Source organism: Urocampus carinirostris, chromosome 2, assembly GCF_059441175.1.
Source record: "Urocampus carinirostris isolate Australia breed hairy pipefish chromosome 2, RoL_Ucar_1.0, whole genome shotgun sequence".
In the NCBI taxonomy this organism is placed as follows: domain Eukaryota; kingdom Metazoa; phylum Chordata; class Actinopteri; order Syngnathiformes; family Syngnathidae; genus Urocampus; species Urocampus carinirostris.
In genome coordinates this window covers 52,937,359-52,962,018 of record NC_142350.1, presented here as the reverse complement: position 1 = coordinate 52,962,018, position 24,660 = coordinate 52,937,359, and the positions used below count along the sequence as shown (strand labels likewise).

At 39.0% G+C, this 24,660-nt stretch overlaps 1 protein-coding gene across 3 annotated transcripts in view; it reads left to right on the top strand.

The window, feature by feature from the left end:
• The window catches only part of eva1ba (eva-1 homolog Ba (C. elegans)), a 55,091-nt gene extending 30,534 nt beyond the window's left edge, over positions 1–24,557 (top strand). For 2 of the 3 annotated variants that reach the window (XM_088327068.1, XM_088327069.1), the window contains 4 exons: positions 156–242; positions 17,126–17,277; positions 18,899–18,981; positions 22,248–24,557. In XM_088327068.1, the coding sequence (XP_088183194.1) occupies positions 18,915–18,981; positions 22,248–22,696 (516 nt within the window). In that variant the 5' untranslated portion in view covers positions 156–242; positions 17,126–17,277; positions 18,899–18,914 and the 3' untranslated portion in view covers positions 22,697–24,557. Of the gene's footprint in view, positions 1–155; positions 243–388; positions 724–17,125; positions 17,278–18,898; positions 18,982–22,247 lie in introns of those variants that run through there. The other variant, XM_088327067.1, reaches the window with a different exon arrangement.
• Positions 24,558–24,660: the final 103 nt, after the last annotated feature.

Genomic DNA, 24,660 nt, shown 5'->3' with positions numbered 1-24,660 from the left:
GATTGCAAGGGCCACCACAAAATTCTGCTTTAGTCGCGTACGGCTGGTTTATTTTTAATTGGTTGTGCAGTAGTTGGGCATGAGCATGAGCCTGTGCCTGTGGTGGTACAGGAATAACTAGAATGTTTTTTTTTCTTGACTTTTTCTCTTTCTAGATTCTTCGGTTAGCATGCAGGCTTTCATCTCTTTTTCATCAATCTTCAATCATCGGACCATCTTCGTGTCGGCACCTCTCCTGTCAGGTCACTCAATACGTGTTAATCATTACACATCTCTTCTTGCCTCTTAGTTGCTAAAACAGCAAACACCCTGGAGTTGATACCACTATCAAACAATGCACGCACACCGCCAGCCTTTCTCCGATTTTGCGTGACCATTTAAGGCTTTTCCTCTCCCCCTGCTTCAAAAGAGCTTGTGTGTGGGGTGGGATTGCATGACAGCTTTTCCTGCCCCGAGTGCACTGGAGCCAGGAGAGAGGAGGAGAAAGAACTCATGTAAGTTAGGCTCCAACTCGGAGAGGAAGTTACCACCTCTTCCCATACCCCCCCAACACACACACACACACGCGCATGCACCCACGGCGCAGGACTAGAACTGCAAAAGCAAGCCGGGAAACACTCACTTTGTGATGTCTTCCACAAAGTTTCTGGAGGATGTGTTTGTGCAATGTTCCTGAAGCTCTCTGGAGCATTTGACTGGGGCAACATTGATCTCTACACACTGGTGAGTATGATTACTTTGTTAATTCTAGGAGTTGGAGTATTGCTTTTGAGATCCCTCTTACAAGAACCAAAACATCCTTCATTTAATGTTTTTTGATGTTTTAAAATCAAACAAAAAGTGCTTTCCTGCAAAATTCGGATCACTTGAATTATTTCTGCTGAGTCCGCACGGCCAACTCGACCGCTGTCTGGTCAGCGCTAAGTTTATGTTGTGACCACGCGCGGTGAGGAGAGAAGAGCTGAGGCAGCGTTTGCGTTTTGAGCCCGGTTTCAGCTTTTTTTTTTTTTTTCAGTCGCACTTTGTTGGTTAAGCTCATTGTGGCGAATGATGACTTGCCACTCGGAATGCAAACAAAGCTGACACCTCTTGGCGCCAAGAAAACGGAAATTGAGTCAGATGCGCTAGAGGTGGTATAATACACTTTTTTTTGAAGAGGATAGGGGTTTTTGTAGTTATAGGAGGATTTCTTTTGATCAAAACAAGGTTTTAAAAAAATCCAAAAATATTTAAATAGTAAACATGATTGTTGTATACATACATATGAACCCATAAGTGGCTAAAACATGTACAGGTCAAGCTAAGAAATTGTATTTCTCCCACAAAAAAAAAATCATCGTTTTTTTTAATTTGAGGATTTTAATAAATAGGTTAGGGTTAAAATAAAGGTGTAATCTTAAAAGATTTGAATCAGTAAGGCATCATGTCAACACTGTGTGAGTGACATATGTACAGGTCAGGCTATAATGGGCATGTCAAAAACATGGTTTGCGGGCCAGATCCGTTTCGTTAAATGATTTAATCCGGCCTGCCATACATTTCTGAGTTTGTCAAAAAGAGAAGCAGAGCACTTGATCATTTCTTTCAAAAGTTCTGATTTCTTTAAATAATTTCAACCAAATGCTCTCTCTGGCCGCTAGAGGGAAGTTTTGAGTTTGTATAGCATGGTGATTTGGTTCAATTGTTAAAAGGAACCAGTTAACACATTCAATCCCAAAGATGAAAATCTTTTTCACCAAAAGTTTGTGAATAAATGTGTTGTGTTTAGAAAAGATCCCTTGTTCTACCTGATTGTAATAGGGAAAAGTTATTTATGTAGGCTATAAAGCATAATACTGTTTTTTTCTTTTAGGATATTATCAAATAAGTGTAAAATTAAAGGTACAATCTTAAAAATTCTAAATGAGTAACACATACCTGACAATCCTGAATGACATTTTCTGTACGTACAGGGCTAGCAAAAAAAAAAAAGTATTTTTCTTTTTTTGGTATTTTACTTAATATGTGTTAAAGTACTTATATCAAAAAAAAAAACTTCAATTGTCGCATTGTGGTAATGTCGAGGATCCTTGTGATTCGTTTCATTGCTTATGTCAAATATTATTGGAAGGAATGCAAGGGGCTTGCAACATTTCATAGCTTTTCAATGACTTACCCAATTTTTCAAGGTACCCCGGTTTTGCAAAATATAAATCTACTAGTTATCTTTCTTTTTCACTTGCAACCTTGTATAACGCTGTCCAAAATCAGAAGAAATTACAAAAACGAAAAATGCTCAAGCGCATGCATAATCTCAAATCATTTCAAAGATTTTCTTAAAAAAAATTGCCATAAAGATGTTGTTAATAAAACAAGACAATTTTTACTTAAAATTTATGTCAGATTGTATGATAAATGAAATTCATAATTGTTTCTGAATATGATTGTAGTGACAATGGTATGCAAAAATGTGTATATATACAAAAATGTGAACACATAATAAGATTTATATTTGTTTTAACTTTTTTTTTAAAACATTTATCAATTGTCTGTTTTAAGAAAAAAAAACGAATTACTTTTGTGGCTTCATCGCATGACCACAATAATAGAGCTATTAAAATGATGATGTGGTTTCAGTCGGGCTTTTCAGAGCAGAAGGATGTCTTCGGTCTTACGTACAATACACATAGCAACTTTGGACGGAGACATTTATTTTGGACCATGCGAAAGAGCAGATTTAATGAGTAGTGGCTGTCTGATGAATAATTTTTGCAATGGCTAAAGCTGTGCTAAGTAATGTGTACGGGGCACGATGCATTGTGTGAAAGAAATAATTGTGTTTTTTGTTTTGTTTGTTTCAATTAAGTTTTTTTTTGTCTACTTGGTCTTAAATTTGACTTCAAAAGCTATTAAAAAAGTCTTTAAACATATTGAGTTTAACTTGCCTTAAGCTGTAGAAACCCTGCTAACCACTATCTCTCAGGGGTCCACTATAATCCTGGAGTCAATCAGATGGCACTGATAACATAGGATGAGCGATAAAACTTGTTTATCCGACCCCCTCCGAGGCGGCTTGGTATTGTTTGACTCCTGTAAGACCTCCCTAAGCTATCCCTGCACCCCCTAGCTCCCTCCTTACATCAATCAGTCCAGATCCTTCCCAACCCATTCATCAGCCTTGTCTTCATCCATCCTGAGGATGCTTGTTAGCTTTGCTCTTTTCTAGCCAAAGGGTCATATGCTGATTGGGGTGAGGCTTGTTTAAACTCCCACGGTGCCACTTTGGTTTGCGTAAAGTCTCATTGAATCACAAAGAGGCATCTGTGATCAAAAGAGTTTTGGTTCAACACAGTTTCTTAGAACCTCATTAACATCACAGGAGCCAATCGCAGATCTGTGAATTAAAACGTACATGTATCTTGATATTTTGTGGCTCAATATCACGAGAAATGCTTATCTTTCAAATCTAAAAGATTGTGAAACGTGAAAAGATTTAAAAGATTTTGCATCTCGTTCTTGGACTTAATACCCTCAGAGTTTTCTACATACTTAATTACATTGCTCAACATTCTGCTTCGACCAGCATCTTAATGTGTCCCTTCTGTGACAATATGGAGCTAATTTTGGAACAACTGCCAGTTTGAAAGGTACAGCGATGATCTGGGGGAATTGAATTGGGTTTATAACGGTAAAACATGCAATTACCCATCCTGGCCTTTTACACTGAGCTCTGCAAAGTCAGCGTCTCAAGTTAACTGACCAAGCATCCCATAATTATATAAAATAAGCTCCGTTCTTTACTCCTTTACCGTTAGCTGGGAAGTTGTGAATGGTCCATTTTGTTTGACATGCAACGACTCAAGGAGAAACCAATGTTTTCTACATCAATCATCGAAAGTGAGATATTCAAGGTATTTGAACTTTAGTATCCTTTTTTCCCTGTTTTTGAATGTCTTTGTTTGATTACGTTTTTCAAATTGTGAACCACTTTTTGGATATTGCTGTTTTTTTAGTATACTTTTATTTATTTATTTGTGTGTTTTAAATTTGTTTATTTTCTATTTATTTATTTATTTTTGAATATTTTAATGTATTCCCATGTATTTTTTGTTTTATTTTTGAGTTATTTTTGTTCATTATTTCATTCTGAAAGTGATCGTTTTCACGAGGTAACCTCCATTTACACAAAGAATAAAACTGTCAGTACCTGTCAGTTTGAAAGGATCTCCAGAGCCAATTGGTCATACAAGTAAACATAGGCATTTATACCACCTTAGTTACGCTACTGAAGTTACTAAAGGAGAGAACTTGCAGAAACTGCTTCCCCCATAAGAACGACACAGAGAACAAAATGTGCAAAATTGTTTTCTGCAGAAAAATCAAAAGGCATTGCTAATTTCCTTCTACTCACAAGGCATCCTTTTGTAAGCAACACGTCATCCTCCGGACCTTGTGATCTAAACCCAAAAAAGACGGCATGCAGGAACGCCCCGAGAAAAAAATGTGGAGATAGACCAACACGTGTTGTGTGTCACACACACAGTGGTAGGCGGTGCCGGGGATAGGGTAATCGATGGCGCGTGTTGAGCTGCTTGACTCTGAGCTGGATCGATTTTACGTGTGAGATCATGGATTGATGATCTGAAGCCTGCGCTGATTATCGGTAAATCATGAAAGAAGATGATTCTCCTTAATAGCAAGAGACTAAGTTGTGTTGTATGCATACATGGAAGTTTGATATGATAACCAAAGCGATGAAGATAAGCACGCCCAAACCAGTCTTTTTTCTCAGCCAGAAACGTTAGTATGCTCCTTTTAGCTCGAGGTCCCAGTGTATAACCTCCTGTTATTGAGAGTTGGGAAGCATGCTCCCTATACATCTCCGTCGGGAGGTGTCCTGGGTATGTGTCCATATGTCCCACTGACAGGACACCCCAGGGACGACACAGTACACGCTAGAGAGACTATGTCCCTAGGCTGGCTTGGGAATGCCTCTGGACCCTCTTGGATGAGCTGGACAAAGTTGCTGTGAATAAAAAGGTCTGGGCTTCCCTACTCAGACTGCTTCCCGTATAACTCGATTTACGTTGGAAGTTGTTCTGGGCATGTTTCATCAGGAGGAGGCCCAGGAAATGATCCGGGACACGCTTGAGAGACTATGTCTCCAGGATGGCCTGTGAATGCCTCAGGATCTAGTTGGATGAGCTTGATGAAGTGGCTGGGGATAGGAAGGCCTAAGCTTGCCTGCTGAAGCTCCTGCCCCTTGAAACATCACCTCCCTTAAGTGGTGTTCTGGGTATGTTCAATCAGCAGGAGGCTACTGGTACTACCCAACAAAATAGATCATGTCTCTAGGTTGGTCAGGAAACATCTCGAGATCCTGTTGGATGAGTTGGATGAAGTAGATGTGGGTAGGGAGGCCTTGGCTCCTCTGCTGAGGCTGCTGCTCCTGAATCCAGACCTACCTCGCTAGGTGTTCCGGGTTTGCCCCAGGACGAACAAAGACATGGCAGAGTAATGAAGTGGCTGAGGATTGGAAGGTGTGGAACTTCCCTGCTGAGGCTGCTGATAAAAAAGAAGAAACTAGATAGATGGAATTGGAAGGGTTAAAGGAAGACACACTGGTAGTAAAAGTATGATTTTTGGGGGTAGAAAGGCTATTTTTGGTTATTAAATAAGAACGAGATTGATAGTTATTAGTAGCCAATAGCGCATGGTGACTTTTTGTGAATTGATCCTTATCAGCCTTTGATCATACAGATTCTCCAAAACTGTATCCCAGACAAGGCTATGTGTCATGGTAATATTTGTTGCTGCCATTTCAGAAATATGACTCAAGCTTATTCTAAACAGTTTCCGTGGCGGTTTGCACCGACTTTTGAGAAGTAATATTAAAAAATTCACCATCAGCATTCAATTTTTACACCCTTTGACACTATCCAAGATGTGCAAGAAGATCAGAACATGCTTTTTATTTCAATTTGTATGATCCAGTTTGTGCCCTTTTTGCCGCATGCAGACCTGGACCGGGCATTTGTGATTTACATATGAAAGAATTGCGACCTTGCCTCGCATCAGGAGCACATCTGGCCACCATTAGGCACTTGCCCTAACCCCCAGCACCATTGCATATCTCCATTACCCTTCCATTACCTGCCAGGGCTCGCAGAGCACGCTCTCTAAGAGACAAGGCTGCTCTGTAGTTCAACCCCACCCCAGAACCCTCCCCCACCACACGAGGATTGATCCAGAACTCTGAAACAAGCTGGCGTCACACTGGCGTCTTGATTTACAAGGCTTGTGTTTTACTCAAACGTTTCCAAGTCTCCAAACGGAACGCTGTCTTGTGTCCATGTTTACTTGTTTTCATCGCAATGGTATTGTCTGTCAAGCCCGTGTCAAATCACCCAACAAAACCGTTACATATGTTTTTTCGTTTAATAAAACATTAGAGTTGGAGTGAATCAAGTCAAAGTTTAAGATTTTAGTTCACACCCACTCGTCTGGAATTATGCTTTCATGCCAGTTTTCGGTCTTTCCAGTTGGGAATATAAACAGAGATTTACCTGTGAGGAAAATGTGAGGAAAATGAGGAAAAAAATAAAAAACTAATACCGTGCTCGTTTTGGAGACTATTGGAGAAATTCCAGGTGTGACCGTTGGCAAATGTATCTCCACGATTTATTACCTGCATCGTGCCAGGTGAGTTAATCTACAGTACAAGCACTAAAAGGCATTTACACAGATTAGGGAATACAATAGACCCCTAGGATACGACAGAAATCAGTTTTGAGGTGGGGATTGCAAATTGAAATTGCTGTGAAGTGGGGTATAGAAACCAATGAAAGCATTAAAATAACAAAATAGTGTATAGCAAGTACTAATTATGTGTAATATTTGTGCATATGATTAAATAACATTCTAAATAAAAATGCGTGAGACTTGAGCTGGTCAAGTGGAATTAGTGGGGGGTTGACGCGGAGTCTGCAAAGGGCACATTAAAAATGAAATTAGCAGAGAATATATATATATATATATATATATTTATATACCGCAGCCATATCCCCCTAGTGGGAGGTGGCTAGAGTCATTTCTGACTCTTTTTGGGAGATTGATACAGAGGAGGGGATTCCCAGCCCCCTCGCCCAACCCACCTGAGGTGTTGGGAGTCATTAGGTGACCAAACTCCCCAATTCCAACCCCTAATGCTGAACGCCAAGCAGGGAGGCAACGGGTACCAATGTTTAAGTCTTTAAGTCTTGGGGCGGGCGCCATACCCCCAAGGCCACCGAGCAGATTCTTGCTTCAATTGCCTCCTTATTTATAATCTCCCTATTGTCATTTGGTTATAACCATGCAACTTGGCAACGTTAGCCATTTCTCTGCCCCCTTTTAATTACTAGATAATTGCAAGCTTCTTTTCCAGGGTTATCATGTTTTTTGTCCTCTTTGCATCAATACAAGCCTTGGACCCATAACTTATAAATACAGCATTAACCTAAAATATTTACAAAGCACACAAGATTCTGAACTGAATGAAGTGAGGGAAAGGCATTGTGGGAGGGAGTTCAGCCAATAACATCGACAAACAGCAGGCAGGCATCTTAGAGATATTACTCGTCAAACACACAAGCACCGCAAAACTTGAACTTTGAACTATTTTGGGCAGGCAAAATAATGAGTTGCTGTTGTCATATAGCAGGGGACATGCTCTAAAGAGAGGTTGAAAAATCATTTTATTCCACACCGTAAAGTTAAAACATCTTAAGGTGGGGTCACCAATTTTGTCCATCTGCCTGTAATTAGCGGACTTAGTCACCCACTTCTCACGCTGGTTGAATTACAAATTCAACAATCAGTTGTGGTTTTTTTTTTTGTATTTTCTGGTTCAATTTTTAGTTTCAATCATGTTGCAACAAACATCACATTGCAAAATGTTTGATTTGAGATATCCTGCTTTGTTTGGTATTCGTCTCCATATCTCAATGTTTCTGTACGCTCAAGAATGCCTATGTGGTTGTTTCAAAATATTTAGTCAAAGGTCAGTTCACCTTCACTAAATCAAAGTACAAGTTTGTTTGAAAGTCCTCCATGACCTCGGTCTGGTTTGAGGGTTCTGGGGTCAACCGCATGCCTGTCCTGTATCCAAAAACAACAGTCCTAAAGGTCTTGGCCTGAAGGAGGCTTCTTTGTCCACAAAGATCCAAACATTCTTGGATGCACACCTTCACTTGGAGTGCTGTGCAGAATCTTACGACTGAATATGAAATGACTGCACCTTAGTAATAGATTTCCCCTTGAATCTTCGATTTAGAACTGAAGGTTTTATATTTTGAGGATTGAATCCAAGGAAGGTTTTGCTATATCTTCCAGAAAGGTCCTTGCTTCAATATCTACTGAGAATCTGTTTCCAACCAGTACCATGTATTGGAATAAGTCAAAATCAATAAAAACTCCTCAGTCATGTCACACAATCAAAGACTGCTTTTTGGATCAGGATATGCTTGTGGTTAGCCCTTTTTTCCTAAAGATTCTGAACTTCAGGTTTCAAATCTCGGATCTGGTTTTACTGTGCCGAGTTTTCCTTAGTCCAGAAACATGGTGTTGAATTGAAACAGAAACGGCATTGAGGACTGGAATGGTCTGAGTGGTGTAAATGCTTATTTTTAATGGGGTGAATCCCGCCTATGAATATTTCCTGGCTTGAATTGCCTCCTTATTTTTAAAAGTAGTCCAGATTGTGAATTGGTTGCGGACATGCATCTCGTCAATGGTAGCCATTTGTGCGCCTTCTCTGTATTTCTTAGTGAACACCAGTTTTGTTTACATAGCTATTATGTTTTTGATTCTCTAGCATAATTGAAATCTTTCGGACCCATAGCTAATAAATACAATACAAATCATACCCTACATTATAGATAGATAGATAGATAGATAGATAGATACTTTATTCATCCCCGAAGGGAAATTCACTTTTCCAGCAGCATCCCTAAGCTGAGAACAATCGAAAATAACTGAGAACAATCGAAAATAACACGGGAGCTGCTGGAGTGGCTGCCATTCGTGACGGCGCCGGAGAAACGATTCAATTTGAATCATGTACAAACAAACAAACAATTGAATCATGTACAAGAAACGATTCAATCTGAATCATGTACAAACAAACAAACAATTGAATCATGTACAACAAACAAACAAAATATTTATGTTTCAATAAGTGGAGTGTTAATAAAATGGGGGGAAAATAATTTCTGATACTGATATAACCAGGTAAAACTAATTTTAAGTTACCTGTCCAAATGAATGTTGTGCCATCTCACCTTTCCCACTCTCTCTGCTCGCTCCTGAAACTTTATCAAATAGTCCAAAATTTTACCTCATCTTCTCCGCTCACCTCGTCGTCCTCTTCTCCTTCCACTTCGCACTACAGAGACTTATGCTACACGTGCAAATTTCCTCTGTAGTGTTCCAAATTCTGATAATCTCAAAGTCAAGATTGGTGCGTGCATAGCCTAAGCAAACTATTGAAACAGTATTCATTGTTATCAATGACAATAACGACAATTCTGTTATTACAGTAATTCAAATTCTAGTTCTATTAATTTATACAATAATTAGTGCGCTCGAATTAGATGATTTTAAAAAACAATGATGTTTTTCTGTTTTATGAGGTGTAAAGGGGGCAACTGCTGTGTGACGTTTGGGAGTACAACAATTTACAACATAGTTTTGAATTTTCTTTGGATACAATCATCAAGTAGCAATGGCCGAACCTGAATTAAAACGCCGTAAGTCATTCTGATCTGAAAACAACAGGCGAGGTTGATTGAGTAAATTTGAAATACATGTGGTCTTAAAAAACATCGGATGGATCAATATTGAATTACAAGGTCTTGCAACTTACGGTAAGCAGCCACCGACTCCATTTTTCGCGTAGAAGAAGTAGTGCGCTGTGCATACTGGGAAATATTAAACAACGATTCTCTTTTATTTGTGCGTTTGTATAAAGACCCTGAAATGGCTTCTATTAAGAGACACGCTTACAACGCAGAGTTTAAACTCAAGGCGATCAGTCACGCAGTAGAACACGGGAATAGAGCAGCAGCGAGAGAGTTCAACATTAATGAATCGAACACGAGAGTGGCTCGAGCCGGCAGAATTGAGAGTCCCCCTAGGATCTCTCTAACTGAATATTGCCGCCGACACTTTACGACGAGATCCAGACTTGAATGATGAGAGAGAAAGGCATTGTCGTTAGTAGTTGAGCCAATAGAAATTAGGCATTTACCAATTGCAGACAGGCATCTAAGAGACGTAAATTGTCATAGCGGGGAAAATGCCGTAAACAGGGCCAGAAAAAAAAACATTGTATTTAACTCTGTAAAGTGAAAACGTAAGGTGAGACGCTGTATCCTGGCGGTAAACTTTGTTAAGATATTGAATGGCTGATGTTTAAAACGTTGTACATTGCAATTAAAAATCTATCTGGCAGCCAAAATAAGCCTCAGATTCAAAACGTGAACTTTCTAAAGAACTGAGGTCAAGGCACAGGATGCTGTAAATTTTAATGTCCGCCTCCCGCGTGTCTGTTTTGATAGATTAAATCTATTTATACTATAGTCTGTATTGTGGTTTTGCTCAAACCATATAAAGTGCTAGAGTGGTCACGACAGTTTCGACATGCTAAAAATATGCATGCCTGTGAACGCTGTTAAAATGAAGAAATAACACGGACACCAGTGATATAATTTTATGAGTTCATATATCTTTCCTTTTAACTCCCAAAATAAATTCCAAAGGACTCACATCTTCATCGAATAACCGCAATCGGGAGGCGGTGGATAAATCAATCGTCTCCGTTTAAATTAAAAACTCAATAGAGTGAACATGCAACGCCGAAGGAAGTCCTGGATGACAGTGCCATTGTTGTTTTAAGACGATAACAAAAATATGTAACGGTCATCCTGAAGGTCCTTGATAGCTAACAATGCCCGGACAAAAACCGCGCTTCCCGTTTTCCTCGTTTATAAACACAACATATTGTGTAAGACTGTAAGTCAAGCTTTTATTTATTTTGTTTTATTAGGATGAGGTGACCATTAGTAAGACTAGGAAAAGGATGTGTGAACGTTTCAGCCCAGGACATGAAGCTCCGAAAGACAAACTGATAAGGACTAAAAATAGGAGTAGATATTAATGGCATGGGAGTCTTGACCAAATCTCCTTACAGCTGTCTTATATCCTCTGTTCCTGTCTGCAAATAAAAACACTAAACATCTGGGTAACGCTCCTATCAAAATGAAAATATTAGACCCTTTTAAGGCTGCCTATAATTTTAAACATCTTTTCTCGTTATTGTCGTTTTTCAGGATTCCATCACCAGTATTGTTTCAGTGTAAATCATCATAGATTCTTAGATTTATTTGAGGTGGCTTACGTTTTGGCTTTAGTCTTGGCTTGATGTTAAAACCTGGAAATATGCTAACCACTGGTTCACTCCTTTGCTTAACACAAAGAAAGGTCCGCTACCCCAAATTTACAAATTAAATATTATAAACAAAATATTTAGTAGTACCACTTATGTGTAATATATGGATCATATGATTAAATAACATAATCTATGTTAATGAAAAATAAAATTTCAATTACTTTTGGTGTGATGCACCTTGAGCTGGTAAAGTTGAGTTGGTAGGTGGATGCAAAAGGGACAGGAGAAAGCTGATTAAAATTTAAACTGATTTGAAAATTTCCACTTTTGATGATAAGGAGAGATTGTTGCTTTGATCGGTTGCTCAGTCTTCATTATTGTCACGATCATCGATTGCTTACGGCCATATTCCTTAGCAAGGGTAACAATCACGTGTCTTCTTTGTACATCTTGATAATATCAAGCTTCCTTGGTTATCATGTTTTTGCTCCTTCGTTTAGCATCACTGGAACTCTTTGGACCCATGTCTCATAAACACAGTACGAAAAAGACAGTATTGTATCGTACTGACTCATTCAAAAACCACGAGATTCCAAATTGCGCAAAGAAAAAGAAAGGCATTGTGGGAGGGAGTTCAGACAGAAGCACGTTCGCATCTTCCTGATGACGCAAATTACCAGCAGACCAGCATCTTATGAAGTTGACCAAGTGAAGACGGGTATTTTATGCATGAACACCACAAAGTTTGAATTGTGTAACTTTTAAGGCACGCCAAAGAATATGTCTATGTCATGTGGTGGGAAAAAATGCTGTTATCAAGGGGCTGAAAAAATAACTCATACCACATCGTAATGTGAAAACATTGTAAAGTAGGAACACCGTAACCTTTGGGTCTACTGTACAAATATGGCCGTAAAATGCCTAGTAAATTCTCACCTTGTACTTCTTTCCTAACTTCTCTCCCAGTGTCGTGTTTTAAAAACATCAGTCAGCATACATTGTTCCACTTGGCTGCATTTTCTTTTTCAATTCTCACCTCCATGGAATTACATAATGAAACGAACAATCATACTCCAAACAGGAAAGGCCAGAGCTGAGATTCAAACCCCAAACGGCTGTACCATGAGGCAGACAATTACTGAACCTTCTCGACAGGGGAGCCAAAGTGAAGCTGGCAGTTTTGGAGATTAAATATCCGAGAATATCTCCAACATTTTCTGTATTCCGTGTAAAACTCTGCAACCAATAATGTTGTGGCACAAAACAGGCAAGTGTTTTGATTGTCACAACACAACAGGCTACATTTGTTTTTTCTCTGCAGTCGTACAGGGCTCAGGAATCCAAAACAACGCTGACTATCGAGTTTACCCTAAAGGCTTTACTGCTCTTAACGTCGGCATTGTTGTTAACCAGCCAGAATTTGGTATAGCAGGGTAAACTTGGCACGCACAATCGACCGTAAAAAGAGATTAGGGAAGTTCGGGTCTGGGAATAATTTTCCCAGCAGTAAAACACAACAGAAAAACACGGTGGTATAATTAGTATCGAAATGGGCTTGAAGCGGATCCCCTGTGGTCTCTTTTAAGGTTTTGGGGTCTTGATGGAGCTCATGTTGAGGGCATTCCAGAGAAAGTGTGGAACTCTTAACTTTGACCCCAAAGAGTTCTGTCACTACCCCAATGAGATATTTAGCTTCATAGGCAGAGATGAAAAAGGAACTTCACAATAAGTAAACTTGACGGCTTCATAGATTGCTAGAGCCAAAGTTTTGTCTTTGAATAGATCTCCTTATACAAAACCACTACGAAATTGTCAGTTCATGCTAATAAGTCAGTGACTACGTTCACCAACATGCAATAATCAAATGAAAATGGATTATTGGAGTAATCAGACTGAATAGTTTACATGATTAAAGAGTAACAAATCCTATATACATGCAGGGTTGGGTAGGGTTACTTTAACTTGATTACTTTCAATTACTTTTGGATTACTCCAATACCAAATATGCTAATAAAAGACAAAATAAACTAAATATGAATAAAATGATGACTCACAACACGTGGTAAGCTTTCTCTCCTGGCTTTGATCTCTTTGATCTCCGGCAAAACTAACATAAAATGTGACAGAAACAAAATAAAAATAAATCCAAACAGCTTGCCAACATCGTTTTTGCCGTTACATGTGTTCCGTTACTCCCAAGCCTGCACAAAATTTAGTAATTTTATTCATATTTAATTTATTTTGTCTTTTATTAGCATATTTGGTATTGGAGTAATCCAAAAGTAGTTGAAAGTAATCAAGTTAAAGTAACCCTACCCAACCCTGTATACATGCCATGTGTTTACAAGATGTGCTCTTAGGTGGCTACACAAAAGCAAAGACTTACACAATATATGGATGGGTACAACTGTTGCACCAACCTTATATAGACTGTAGCATTTTCACTGTGGAGGCAAAAATATAATGAAAATATCTCAGAGAAATGAATCATTACGCATGAGGCTTTTTAGGGAGGGAGCCTGAGTTTGCGTGTATGATCTGTGGCTGTACTAGTCCCACAGTGCTTTGGGGCATAAGAACTTCAAGTTTTTGAAAAACCGTGTGCGAACAAGACATCAGATTACTTAAATGTGTATACATGCACGAGTAACCGTAAAATGAACGGACCAACACAACCATTGCAATCTTAATACGAATAATCGGACAAAGACCCTAATCGAATTATTGTGTGCATGTACATTCCTTTCGATAATCGAAACACTGACAATGTTCCGCTTCCGATCCGATGATTGCCTGCATGTTAACGTACCCATTGATTTTCACAGAAGTGTTTGTCATTTTCCTTTAAACAGTTTAGTTAAACCAGCGCATGCAACTTTGGGTCTAAAGTCCACCCTCAAAGTTTGAGTCCACTTATTTTTCTTGTGCTTACTGTTCACTATTTTATCCATGGTGAGTCAAAAGTGCTCACCTTGGAAAAGCATAGACTAACGCAAATGACAGCTGTTCGTCCCCCCGCACAACACAGCGACATAACTTGTAGCAGGTCACAGTTCACAGTTTTCACAACCCACCCACTAAGGTGCGGCAACCCTCCCTAATGTCAAGATTCTACATAGGGACCATATTTTGGAAGGTTGTATTTAGAGGAATGGGACTCCCGTTGGTCGTGATTAAGGTCATTGGTATTACAGGTTTAACAGCCTGTCTTTGGATGATTTTAAGTTCCTCTGGGGCAAATGTGACAGGTTGTTAAAGTCTACTGGCAAGAATTAAATGGTTATTACCTTCTTTACTGTTTGGAAATTGCTTCTCTTTTGTGGCCTCATTGATCAAAGGAGGGATTTAGGCACACGTTCAAAACCAGCCTCAAATGTGAACAGAGAAAAAGGTACGACAGTGGGCCGCATTGACAAAGAGATTTCTTAAGGATCTCTTGATCTCTAAAATCTGAAATCCATAAATCTGATGTTTAATTGAAGACTTACCAACCAAATTTAAAACCGAAAGTTAGTTGGTTAGTGCAAAGTTATGCATTTCTACTTCAACTATCATGTTATTGCAATGTTATTTATGTTATCAGCAAGTTGTAATTATTAGAAGTGGGGTTGAAAGAGGCTCAGTCAACCACCAAAGCAAGTTAAAGATCAAATTTCCTAGAAATATACAATGAACCATGAATGATGAGCTATTTTTATAAGTGATCCATGGGCTATTCAGATGTTCTTAGGGCAGCATGTTGGTGATCCCTGCTTTAGGTAGTCTCCCGTGATTTTTTTCTGAGTAGTATTGAGTACAGACTATAGCGAGGAGTATTAAACTACCATGAACAAAAATACCCAAGTAATCTGAAATTGGTTTGATTTGGGGGTTTTACAGAATGAAACTTTCCTACCAGGTATTTTTGCTTGTCTGAGGTCAAGGGAATACCTTCTCAAGACATCAAGTTTTAGCTCCTTCAAAGATGTTTGGTTTGGGATTGAATCTGATGAATAGTTGTTTGTTTGCTTCCGAGCAATACTTGAATGTTCTCGCTGGAGCACTCGTGACCTTGCTGGCGAGGGCAAGCTTTTCTCACACTTGAGGTACCTTTCACCTCAGCTGGCCTTGAGATTTCACTGCAGGCTCCCCAAATTCAAACCACGTTGCGCTGAATAGTGCAAAGCAGCCCTGGAACATAACTCTGCCAACTCCATGTTTAAGGCTTCCTCACGATGTAAAGTGGTGCCTCAACTTTCAAACTTAATTTATTCCGTACTGGTTTTTGGTTGAGGTCTGAATTTATTATTCCCATAAGAAATAAAAGTAAACTCATTAATCAATTCTGGCCTATATGAAACGTTTCGAAAATGACTTTTTTTATTTATAAAACACGTATCAAACAATTCTAAACATGTAGAAGTTTATAATACCGATATATGAATGTATCTTACCCTCCATCCATTGTCTGGATCGCTTATCTTAAGTAGGGTTGCGGGGGTGCTGGTGCCAATCCCAGCTATCTCCGGGCAGTGGGAAGGGGACACCCTGAACCGGTTGCCAGCCAGTCGCAGGGAAATCGTTATGATTTGGTCCCCACCAATGCCAAGACCAAATCTATGTCCTTGGATTGAAATAAACTTTGTTCACTTTTAGGCACTTTATAAACAGCTATGTCAGTTTTCTAATCACTTCTTTCTCTAGTTCTGTGTTTTCTTCTTCATAACTCTTACGGACACCAACAACTTAAGTGGAACTATGCTTTTTTTATCCTGGAGAACAGTTTTCTGCTCAAACCTTTCAAACCAAACTCAACTGTCTTTAAAAATGCAATTCTCTGCCATCACTTTCAACATCCCCCTCGGTGCTCTAACACACACTTTTCTTTTTTCGATCACCATAAAAAGCAAGAGCAGTTCCCAAGAGTCGAGATCCCAGAGGCACGCAGTTCAGGTTGACTCTCCCAGTTCAATACGGGCTATTTAAAAGCTGATATTTGGTTGAAAGCGAAGGCAAATGTGTCTCAAAACCTTTAGGTCTTGGGGGAAGTTGGTCGAGGATGAAGGTGAAGGTGTTTGAAAACTGAGGCACCATCTTGAAAAGGTTGAAATGAATGAAAAACTTACCAAGTTCTAAGCTGTAGGGTCCCCGCTGGAAGATGGTCAAGTATAAACTGATGGTTTTTAGTTTGTTTAATTAGAATCCGTTCATTCAGGAAAAACATCCAACCATTTTGATAAATAGTACTACTTCGGCGATTGCTAAAACAATAATAAACTGAGTGAAAGTATCTCTGGTTTGCGCCCCGGAAGTTTTTAACCTTCAAAATAAGAATGACGTACATAATCTGAGCATGTACATATATAGACACACAATTATATTACTAATATAAACAAAACCATTTTGGAGCAGTGTTTAAGCAAATAACAATAATAATTAGTATAAGTTCTAAATGAGGTTCTGCCAAGTTTAACGACCAAGTTCTACGCTTTTCATGACATACAACGATGCTCAACTTCCATTGATTCAAAACACCCTCACGAGGACAGCAAACAGAAACATTGAAGAGCCAACTATTTTCTACAAGTGAGGTCGCTTTGAAACTAAATAGCTCCCTCTGGTCTCTTGCTAGATAGACCATGAACACTGCAGCCTGCCTACTGTTTGCTCTGCAGATGCGCCAGTGACTCCAAACCTAATGTGGCTTGACGGCAATGCGTGTGTTTGCTCTTGTCTCAGGGTGGCCAAATGAACCATTTCGCCTGAAGACCAAAGATCACAAGCTGGCTCCAACATCGGAGCACAAACAGATCAGCTAATCTGTGCACTTCTCTGAATCTTCTCCCAAAATGAGCTTGGACTGAAGACCCGTTTCATCGTTCCATTAAACGGTAAGTGCTTGGCTTGTGTTCTGTTTATTTCTCAACAGCCACGACATATGGTTTACACGTGTGGATTTTATACTTTGGATTCCCCCCCCCAAATGTGTCAAATATGGCACATGTTGCGTTTGGCATTGACATCACTGTAGCTATCCTGAGGTGAGGTCACAAGCAGGTGAAATTTGGAGGTAAACGTAGGCATAAACATGCAATTCAAACCCTTCTATGCTACCTATAAGACATGTGGTTCGACTTAATCAGGTTAAAGCTGGAGGCCAGGGACCGTGCGTCATCATCAATGTTGTTTTTTCCAATGCCGGCCGCATGTTGGTGCTAACATAAGCCACAAGAATTGCGGTTTACTCATGCTAGTTACCAGAGTTTCATGTTTTTAGTTGATTTCCATCATGTCATCAGGCCGAGGAAGTAGAATTGAGGGAAGTGGCTTTAAGGCAGAGGAAGCTGGGAGAGATTAAAGTGAAAAATAACGTGCCTTGATTCACACTGCTAGGAAAAGTTGAAACTTCCAAATGTTTTGCATTTCTGAGGTAATTATACTGAGAAAAAAAGGGCAAGCAAAGACTGTTTTTTTAAAATCCTTAACCCAGTGGCTCTCAAACATTTATAATTGCTTTTATTTTTTATTATTTGCTTGTCTTGAAAATTTATCTTACCTTGTTTTGTAATATTTTAATATTATCTTATTTTGAAATATATAGTTTCACAACTCTTAACTTTAAAAAAAACTTAATTTCATGATTGTTTTCTCATTTTAACTAGCTTCCATAATAAAATAAAAATAATAAGACTTGAAATATTGTATTCACCTAAGATATAATTGAAAGAGAGAGAAAAATGAAATTACTAAATGTATTTTTTAGCTAGTAAGAAAATAAGAAACATTACAATGAACAAAATTTGCCAACAATGTAAACAATGTGTCTAGTTTCATTAAAATATGAAAAAGGGGGAAACGAGAACAAAAAAAAGTTGTGTTTTTTTGCGTTGACTGCTTTTGAAAATATATTTGAAAAATCTCCTCCAAAATAAGATAAAATACTGACAGGAGAAAAAGGCAAAACTATTTACAACGTAGTGCGTAAGTTATAATGTTAGTGCAATGACAAAAATAGTGCCTTGTAACAATAGTGCAATGAAAAGTAGTGGAAAAGACATTTAGCAGCAACATAAATTCCCAGATAGGTTTCGGGTGGTGATGGCCCTGTTTCTCAGTCTGTTTGTCCTTGTTTTAAAGGACCTGTAGCACCTACCAGTTCTCCTCATAAAATAAGAAAAATAAGACTTAAAATCTGATAATCACCAAGTTCTGAAACGTATATTGGGACCTGATTTGATCTGACAGGAAAAAAAGTCTACTCGACCCCTGAGAAAATTGCCCCTTACCCTTTTTCTTCAGAAGTGTGTCATGCCCAGGCGGGTAAAGCAGTGCGCCATTGGCCAGATTCATAACTACAAGCCCAAAAAGCTCACAGAGGCGCTTTTGTTTGACCCTTGCAGGCGTCATACCGCCCACCTGCATGCATACGACGAAACTCGGCTCTTTTTCGTAGGTTTGACACGAAATGCCTTTAACAGCCAGACTCAATATGTGCACGTCTGTCTGATTCAGCTTTCAAGGAGCCACCATGGACGTGAAGAAGAAGGAAATGGGTCTCCTGAGCAACAGCCTAGCTGCTTATGCACATATTAGGGGTAAGACAAGAAAAACGTCCAGAGGGCATGCTAACAGAAAAAGTCAGTACTGTATTCCCTCAATTTCCGCAACTAATCCGTTCCATGACCACCCGTATCAAGTTCATTATTGCAAAGCAGTAACTACACCCAGTTTTCCTCTCCAATAATATGTTTATGATGCAAAGCACTGTGCGAATTGTAGTACAGAAACACAAGCTCCACCTTACTTGCTAAAGAAGCCTAATGTTTATTGGTTGATCCCTCCGGGTGATTTCAGTTTTATTTTCTGCCACCAAACCTAAAATACTACAGTCCATATACAGCAAATCCTTGTTTATCACGGGGCTTACATTCCAAAAAGAACCTGTGATGAAATCCATGAAGTAGAAACTTTTTTTTTTTTTTAATCAATCAATCGGATACAATCGCTTGATTCCCTTTACGAATAAAATCACTATATACTGTACCTTTAGTAAAAAGCAGAGTTAAAGCACAAAAGAAGGATCGTTATTAAGGCTTTAATTTCTTTCTCCGGATGGTGAAAACTGCAACAATACAATGCAGAGCAGTGAGCACATGTGGCAATATGTTTGTTAAAACAAAGTGCATAAACTTTACTTTTCTTTTAACTAATATGCAATATAGTTGTTTAAATATCAAATTACACTTTTAGAAACTTACAGCATTGCCTTGTTAACGTGGATGGAGACGAATTAGACATGCAACTGTCAGGTCACCCTCGCGTGAGTCCTTTGTTCTGTTTACTATGAGATCCTCAGAACTGGAAGTGACGCAGGCACCCCGGAAGTAGTATTATTTTCTACATTTTTCAACTAAAAACTTAAATAAACGCTAAATATTTATATAAGACACTTTTTGATCAACTTACATTACATCCGATTTTGGCATTGTACTATATTTTAAACAAGGAAAACTATTTATTAAAGAAAAACAATTGCCTTTACGGGGAAGACACTCCCCGCCTGGCCTCGTAGACTACCTTAACAAGACCTTGCAAGTGGGCAACAGTACCTAATTTAAACTTTTTAGGTTTTTTACTAATACCTATTCTCTTACTGACTGTTTAGCCAATCAAAATGTGGAACACAATGCATGATGAAAATCCGTAAAGCAGCGAGACTGTGAAAGGTGACAGCAGTAAAGCAAGGTATTAATTACCGTGTAGTGCAGGGGTCGGGAACCTTTTTGACTCAAAGAGCCATAAAAGCAAAAAATATTAATTTTATTTTGGGAAAGAGCCACACCATATATTATGAGACAAATTTACTAAATTGCTAAACCGGCGCCCCAGACAAAAGCTTAGTCTTCAGCACATTTATTTTTGATGATTTGATAAAAATTATGAAAAGAGAATAATGCCAGAGCCCCTGTCCCAAATTCAACAAACAGACCACTTTAAACTTGTCTCTTTCTTGCAATTACTCAAGATCGGTTAAACTCCTTTTGACCTTTTTTTTCATACATATTGGTTTCAAAACCAGATGCAAGCATTTATTTTGTAAAAACGTCACAACATTCTGAGAATAGGGAGCCTTATGTGCTTACCTTTGGCGAGAGATGGGAGGGAATGCTTGTACTTTTTGCATAGCTCCACCCATCCCTCCCACTCACCCAATCAAATGACTAAGTTCTCTTCTGGTGTTTTGGCGTATTTACAATTCTGTGGATTCATCATAAAGTATCTGAACACTGAACACAGATTATATAGTGAACTTTTAAATAAAGGATTCTTTAGCGTTGTACAGCCAAAACGAGTTTTTTTTCCCCCTTTTTTGTGTGACACCTTGACTGTAAATTGTAGTGAAAAACGTGCCCTATATATACTGCGAAGTGTTTCCTTTGTATCTAGCTTTGGTTTGGCTTTGCGTGTACCTGAATGGGACAGACAACTCCGGTTTTGAACAAGATGCAGAAATTTTGCATGCAATCAAAATGGTCTCTGAGCCACAGATACTCATGGAAAGAGCCATATATGGCTCGCGAGCCATAGGTTCCCGACCCCTGGTGTAGTGGATGCAACAGTTATAGCCATCCATATGTGTAAAATATGTAATTATAGTGTAAATATTTGCTTCCAGTCTGTAAACTGGCGGCACGCAACAATGGAGCACAGTTTTGCAGTACAAGCACCGTATTTTGTTGATTTTGTTGAGTGACTTCATCCTTTTAGTAAGCGTCAAAATTAAACGAAAACAACATCTATTTTTGTAATGACTTCACTCGTGATTTCCCCCCTGATCGGATATGGGATTATTAGTTTGTCATGAGCCATGTAAACTATAAATTCAGATTTTAACAATCAATGCCCAGGGAATGGAAGGCAATTCTCTGATTGGTTTAGCGTACCGGAGCTTTAAAATTGACATCAAAATTCTGCGATAGATGCAAAAATCTGCAGAACTAATTACCGCGATGCACTGATGAGCAAAAGTCAAACCTGGATAGGGCAAGGAAACATTGTATACAGGTTCGTATGGGAGCTTTAAATACTTAAAAATTCCTGACCTTTAATGTTGTGGTTTCAAAAAGCGCTTGATTTTTGGGTGAAGTGCTTGTAAATGCTTGAAATTGTTGCAGTGCTTCTCAACAAGTCTGCTCTAATGATGCTGAGAGCTTTCTGGTGGTTTTGCTTTGCCATTGCATTTCTTCTTCCCTCGTGATTAACGGCAGCTGATACTACTTTGAATGACAGTGTCCTATGAACCATCCTAGAGAACAGGTGGAGGCCCAAGCATTCATTTAACAATTTTCATAAACTTGAATTTGTGAATAAATACATTTACAGCCATCTACATGCACATGTTACATTTAATTTTGTATTCAAACAGGGCACTTTAAGATGTGTATGAATTACGTATCAATATATGATATTTATTATGCGCTAAGCAAAAAAATGAAGGTTGCCTTTCCTAATTATAATGTAGACATATTTTTCGGATGCACAAATATTTTTTGCGATTTACTCATTATCTAAAAATCATTAGCCTTGATAATTGCACACTCAAAATTAAAAATCACATCTGCAAATCACAGATATATTTGTGGATCAGCAACATACATGATTTACACAAGATCTCTTCATTCTATGATTTTGAAGAATTATAAAATTGACTTGGAAAATCCCTAAAAGGGTATACAAACCCAACGCATTCCGTGCCGTTAATGGCAAGAGACATCATCCCTTTATTTTCCATTCAATTTGCTTGGCAATGCATGATGAACATTATTACTGATCTATTTTCTGTTGCCCATTTTTGACCCAGCCAACCCGGAGAGCTTCGGCCTATACTTTGTGCTCGGCGTGTGCTTCGGCCTGGTTCTGACTCTTTGCTTGCTGGTCATCCGCATCTCCTGCAAGCCACGCACCCGAAACGGCATCAGCGGGGCCGCCTCGTCCACATCCGAGAAGAAAACCCCCCGGGACGACGAGGACCAGGAAAGCGACGAAGACGACGAGGACAACCAGGACGACGTGGAAGCGCCCTCCCCTCTGCTAGCCGCCACAACCTCCACGCTTACCACCGAAATCCCCACCGGAAACCACAGCCACCATTCGGACGGGACGTTAAACGTCTTCACGTCGGCTGAGGAACTGGAGAGGGCCCAACGGCTGGAGGAACGAGAGCGGATCATACGGGAAATCTGGAGGAACGGACAGCCGGATATCTTGGGATCGGGCACGGGGACTATCGGAAGAGTGCATTACTACTAACAGACACCGGGCTTCTGACTTATACAACGTTACAATATCGAGAAATGCCTTTTTAAAGACTGATGAATCCATTTTGACACAACAATGCAGTATGAATGGAGCTGGTGACACTTGAAGAATTGGGGCTTAATGAGATGAAACACACAAGGTTTTACAGTATTCAGAAAAAGTGAGGGAATATGAGCTTTGGAGTACTTTGGGGTGAACAGCACATTTCACCATTTGAACCAGAAATTCAGATTTTTATTTTCTTTAATAACACAGTGCTTCTAAATGAGGGGTGGACACACTTTTACAGTAAAGGGCTGCAATGGGTTCAAAGATTTAACAGAGCAGTTGGGTTAGAAGGAAAATTTTGCATATGTTCTATTTATTTTTCCGTAGTGCAGTGGTGGGCACATTGGACTGACACGCAAAAGGTCCCCAGTTCGAGACCGGGTGGAAACATATGTTGGCCTGGAGAGGGATGGGTGCCACCACGCTGTACTTGCCCAAAACACACCACACGAAATGGAGCCCCAACAACCGTAGTGATTAAGAGATCCAACTAACCACGCAATCAACCATACCAATCGAGTCCTATATCAGATACATTGGCAATTCACAGATTAACAATAATTTAGGCCTATGCCATTTTTATAATTTGCATGCATGAATATACATGCCGATATTTGCAAGCATATATGGTATTTGGTTTTATTTGGGATTATAAATTGACCATATGACCCAACTGTCTTTTGAAACCTTTGGAATTAAAGCTAAGTGATATAGTCAGTCCTTTTAATTATATGCATTGAAACTCTCAAAATGCAAAGGAGCTCGTTTAAATTCAAAATACTCAACAAAATAATATCGACCCATGCCTGGTTGATAGTTAAAGATCACTTATAAATTACACACAAGGACAAACTGACGTGATCAGATATGCACTAGCACTTTATTAAAAAAATATATATTAAAAAGAAAAGGTTAGCACTCATAGACAACAATTAAATTAAGGAAATACAGGAACATTAAGACCAGGGGTTACCAACATTTTCATAGCTGAGAATGACTTTTTTTGTTACAAGTTAGCGCGAACCGCTAGCAGTTTGATATGCATTACTATGTTGATACCATGACCTTATTGTGTTGTAATTATTGGAAGTAGGGTTCAAACAGGTTCAGTCAACCATTAAAACACCGTGCCATCCGGAAATAAACTTTCCTAAAAATTAAAATGACCCATTACTGGTGAGCTTTTTGCAGTAGTACTCAATGGTGAACCCTGATAAAAATAATAAAATACAATTCCATACGGACACTGCCCGACCTACGAACGAGTTAGGTTCCGGACGATTGTTTGTAAGTTGAATTTATTTCTAAGTTGCTTCAGTGCTATAATTTGTATGTTTAATGTTTATATAAGTATGTTTAAGGCTTGTATAAGTAACCTGTATTGTTTTGTACTAAAGATAAATGTTTTATCAAATAATATGCTCTATAAAGATAAAGTTGAGTTTAACTTACTTTTGGAAGATGGGCTTCAAGAGGTCCTCCTTCGTGGTAAAAAGTGGACGAAAAAAAGTGTTCCGACCATTTTCTCAACCGCATCAAGCTTTTTTATTCCACTTTCGTTTCAAAAGAAACGGCTCAACTCTTCCTTTCACATCAACCATATTGAATGGATGTGCAAGATATTAAACAATAAAAACGTCAAAGTTCTTAGCGTGCTAGCGATACAGTACACGTTGTTATGACTACATTTGAAAGAGGAAGTAGAATCCGGATTTCTTTGGTGTGGATGCTGGGTGTCCTCTCACAGCACCACGCGGCGGAAAGAAGCACTACACTGTCCTCTACTTGGAAAAAGGTGAACACAGCCATAGTTTTCGAAATCCCGAAAAAAATGTATACCATTTTGCGTAAGTCAAATGTTCCTAAGTAAGGGAGCGTCTGTATATGTATATATATATATACACACA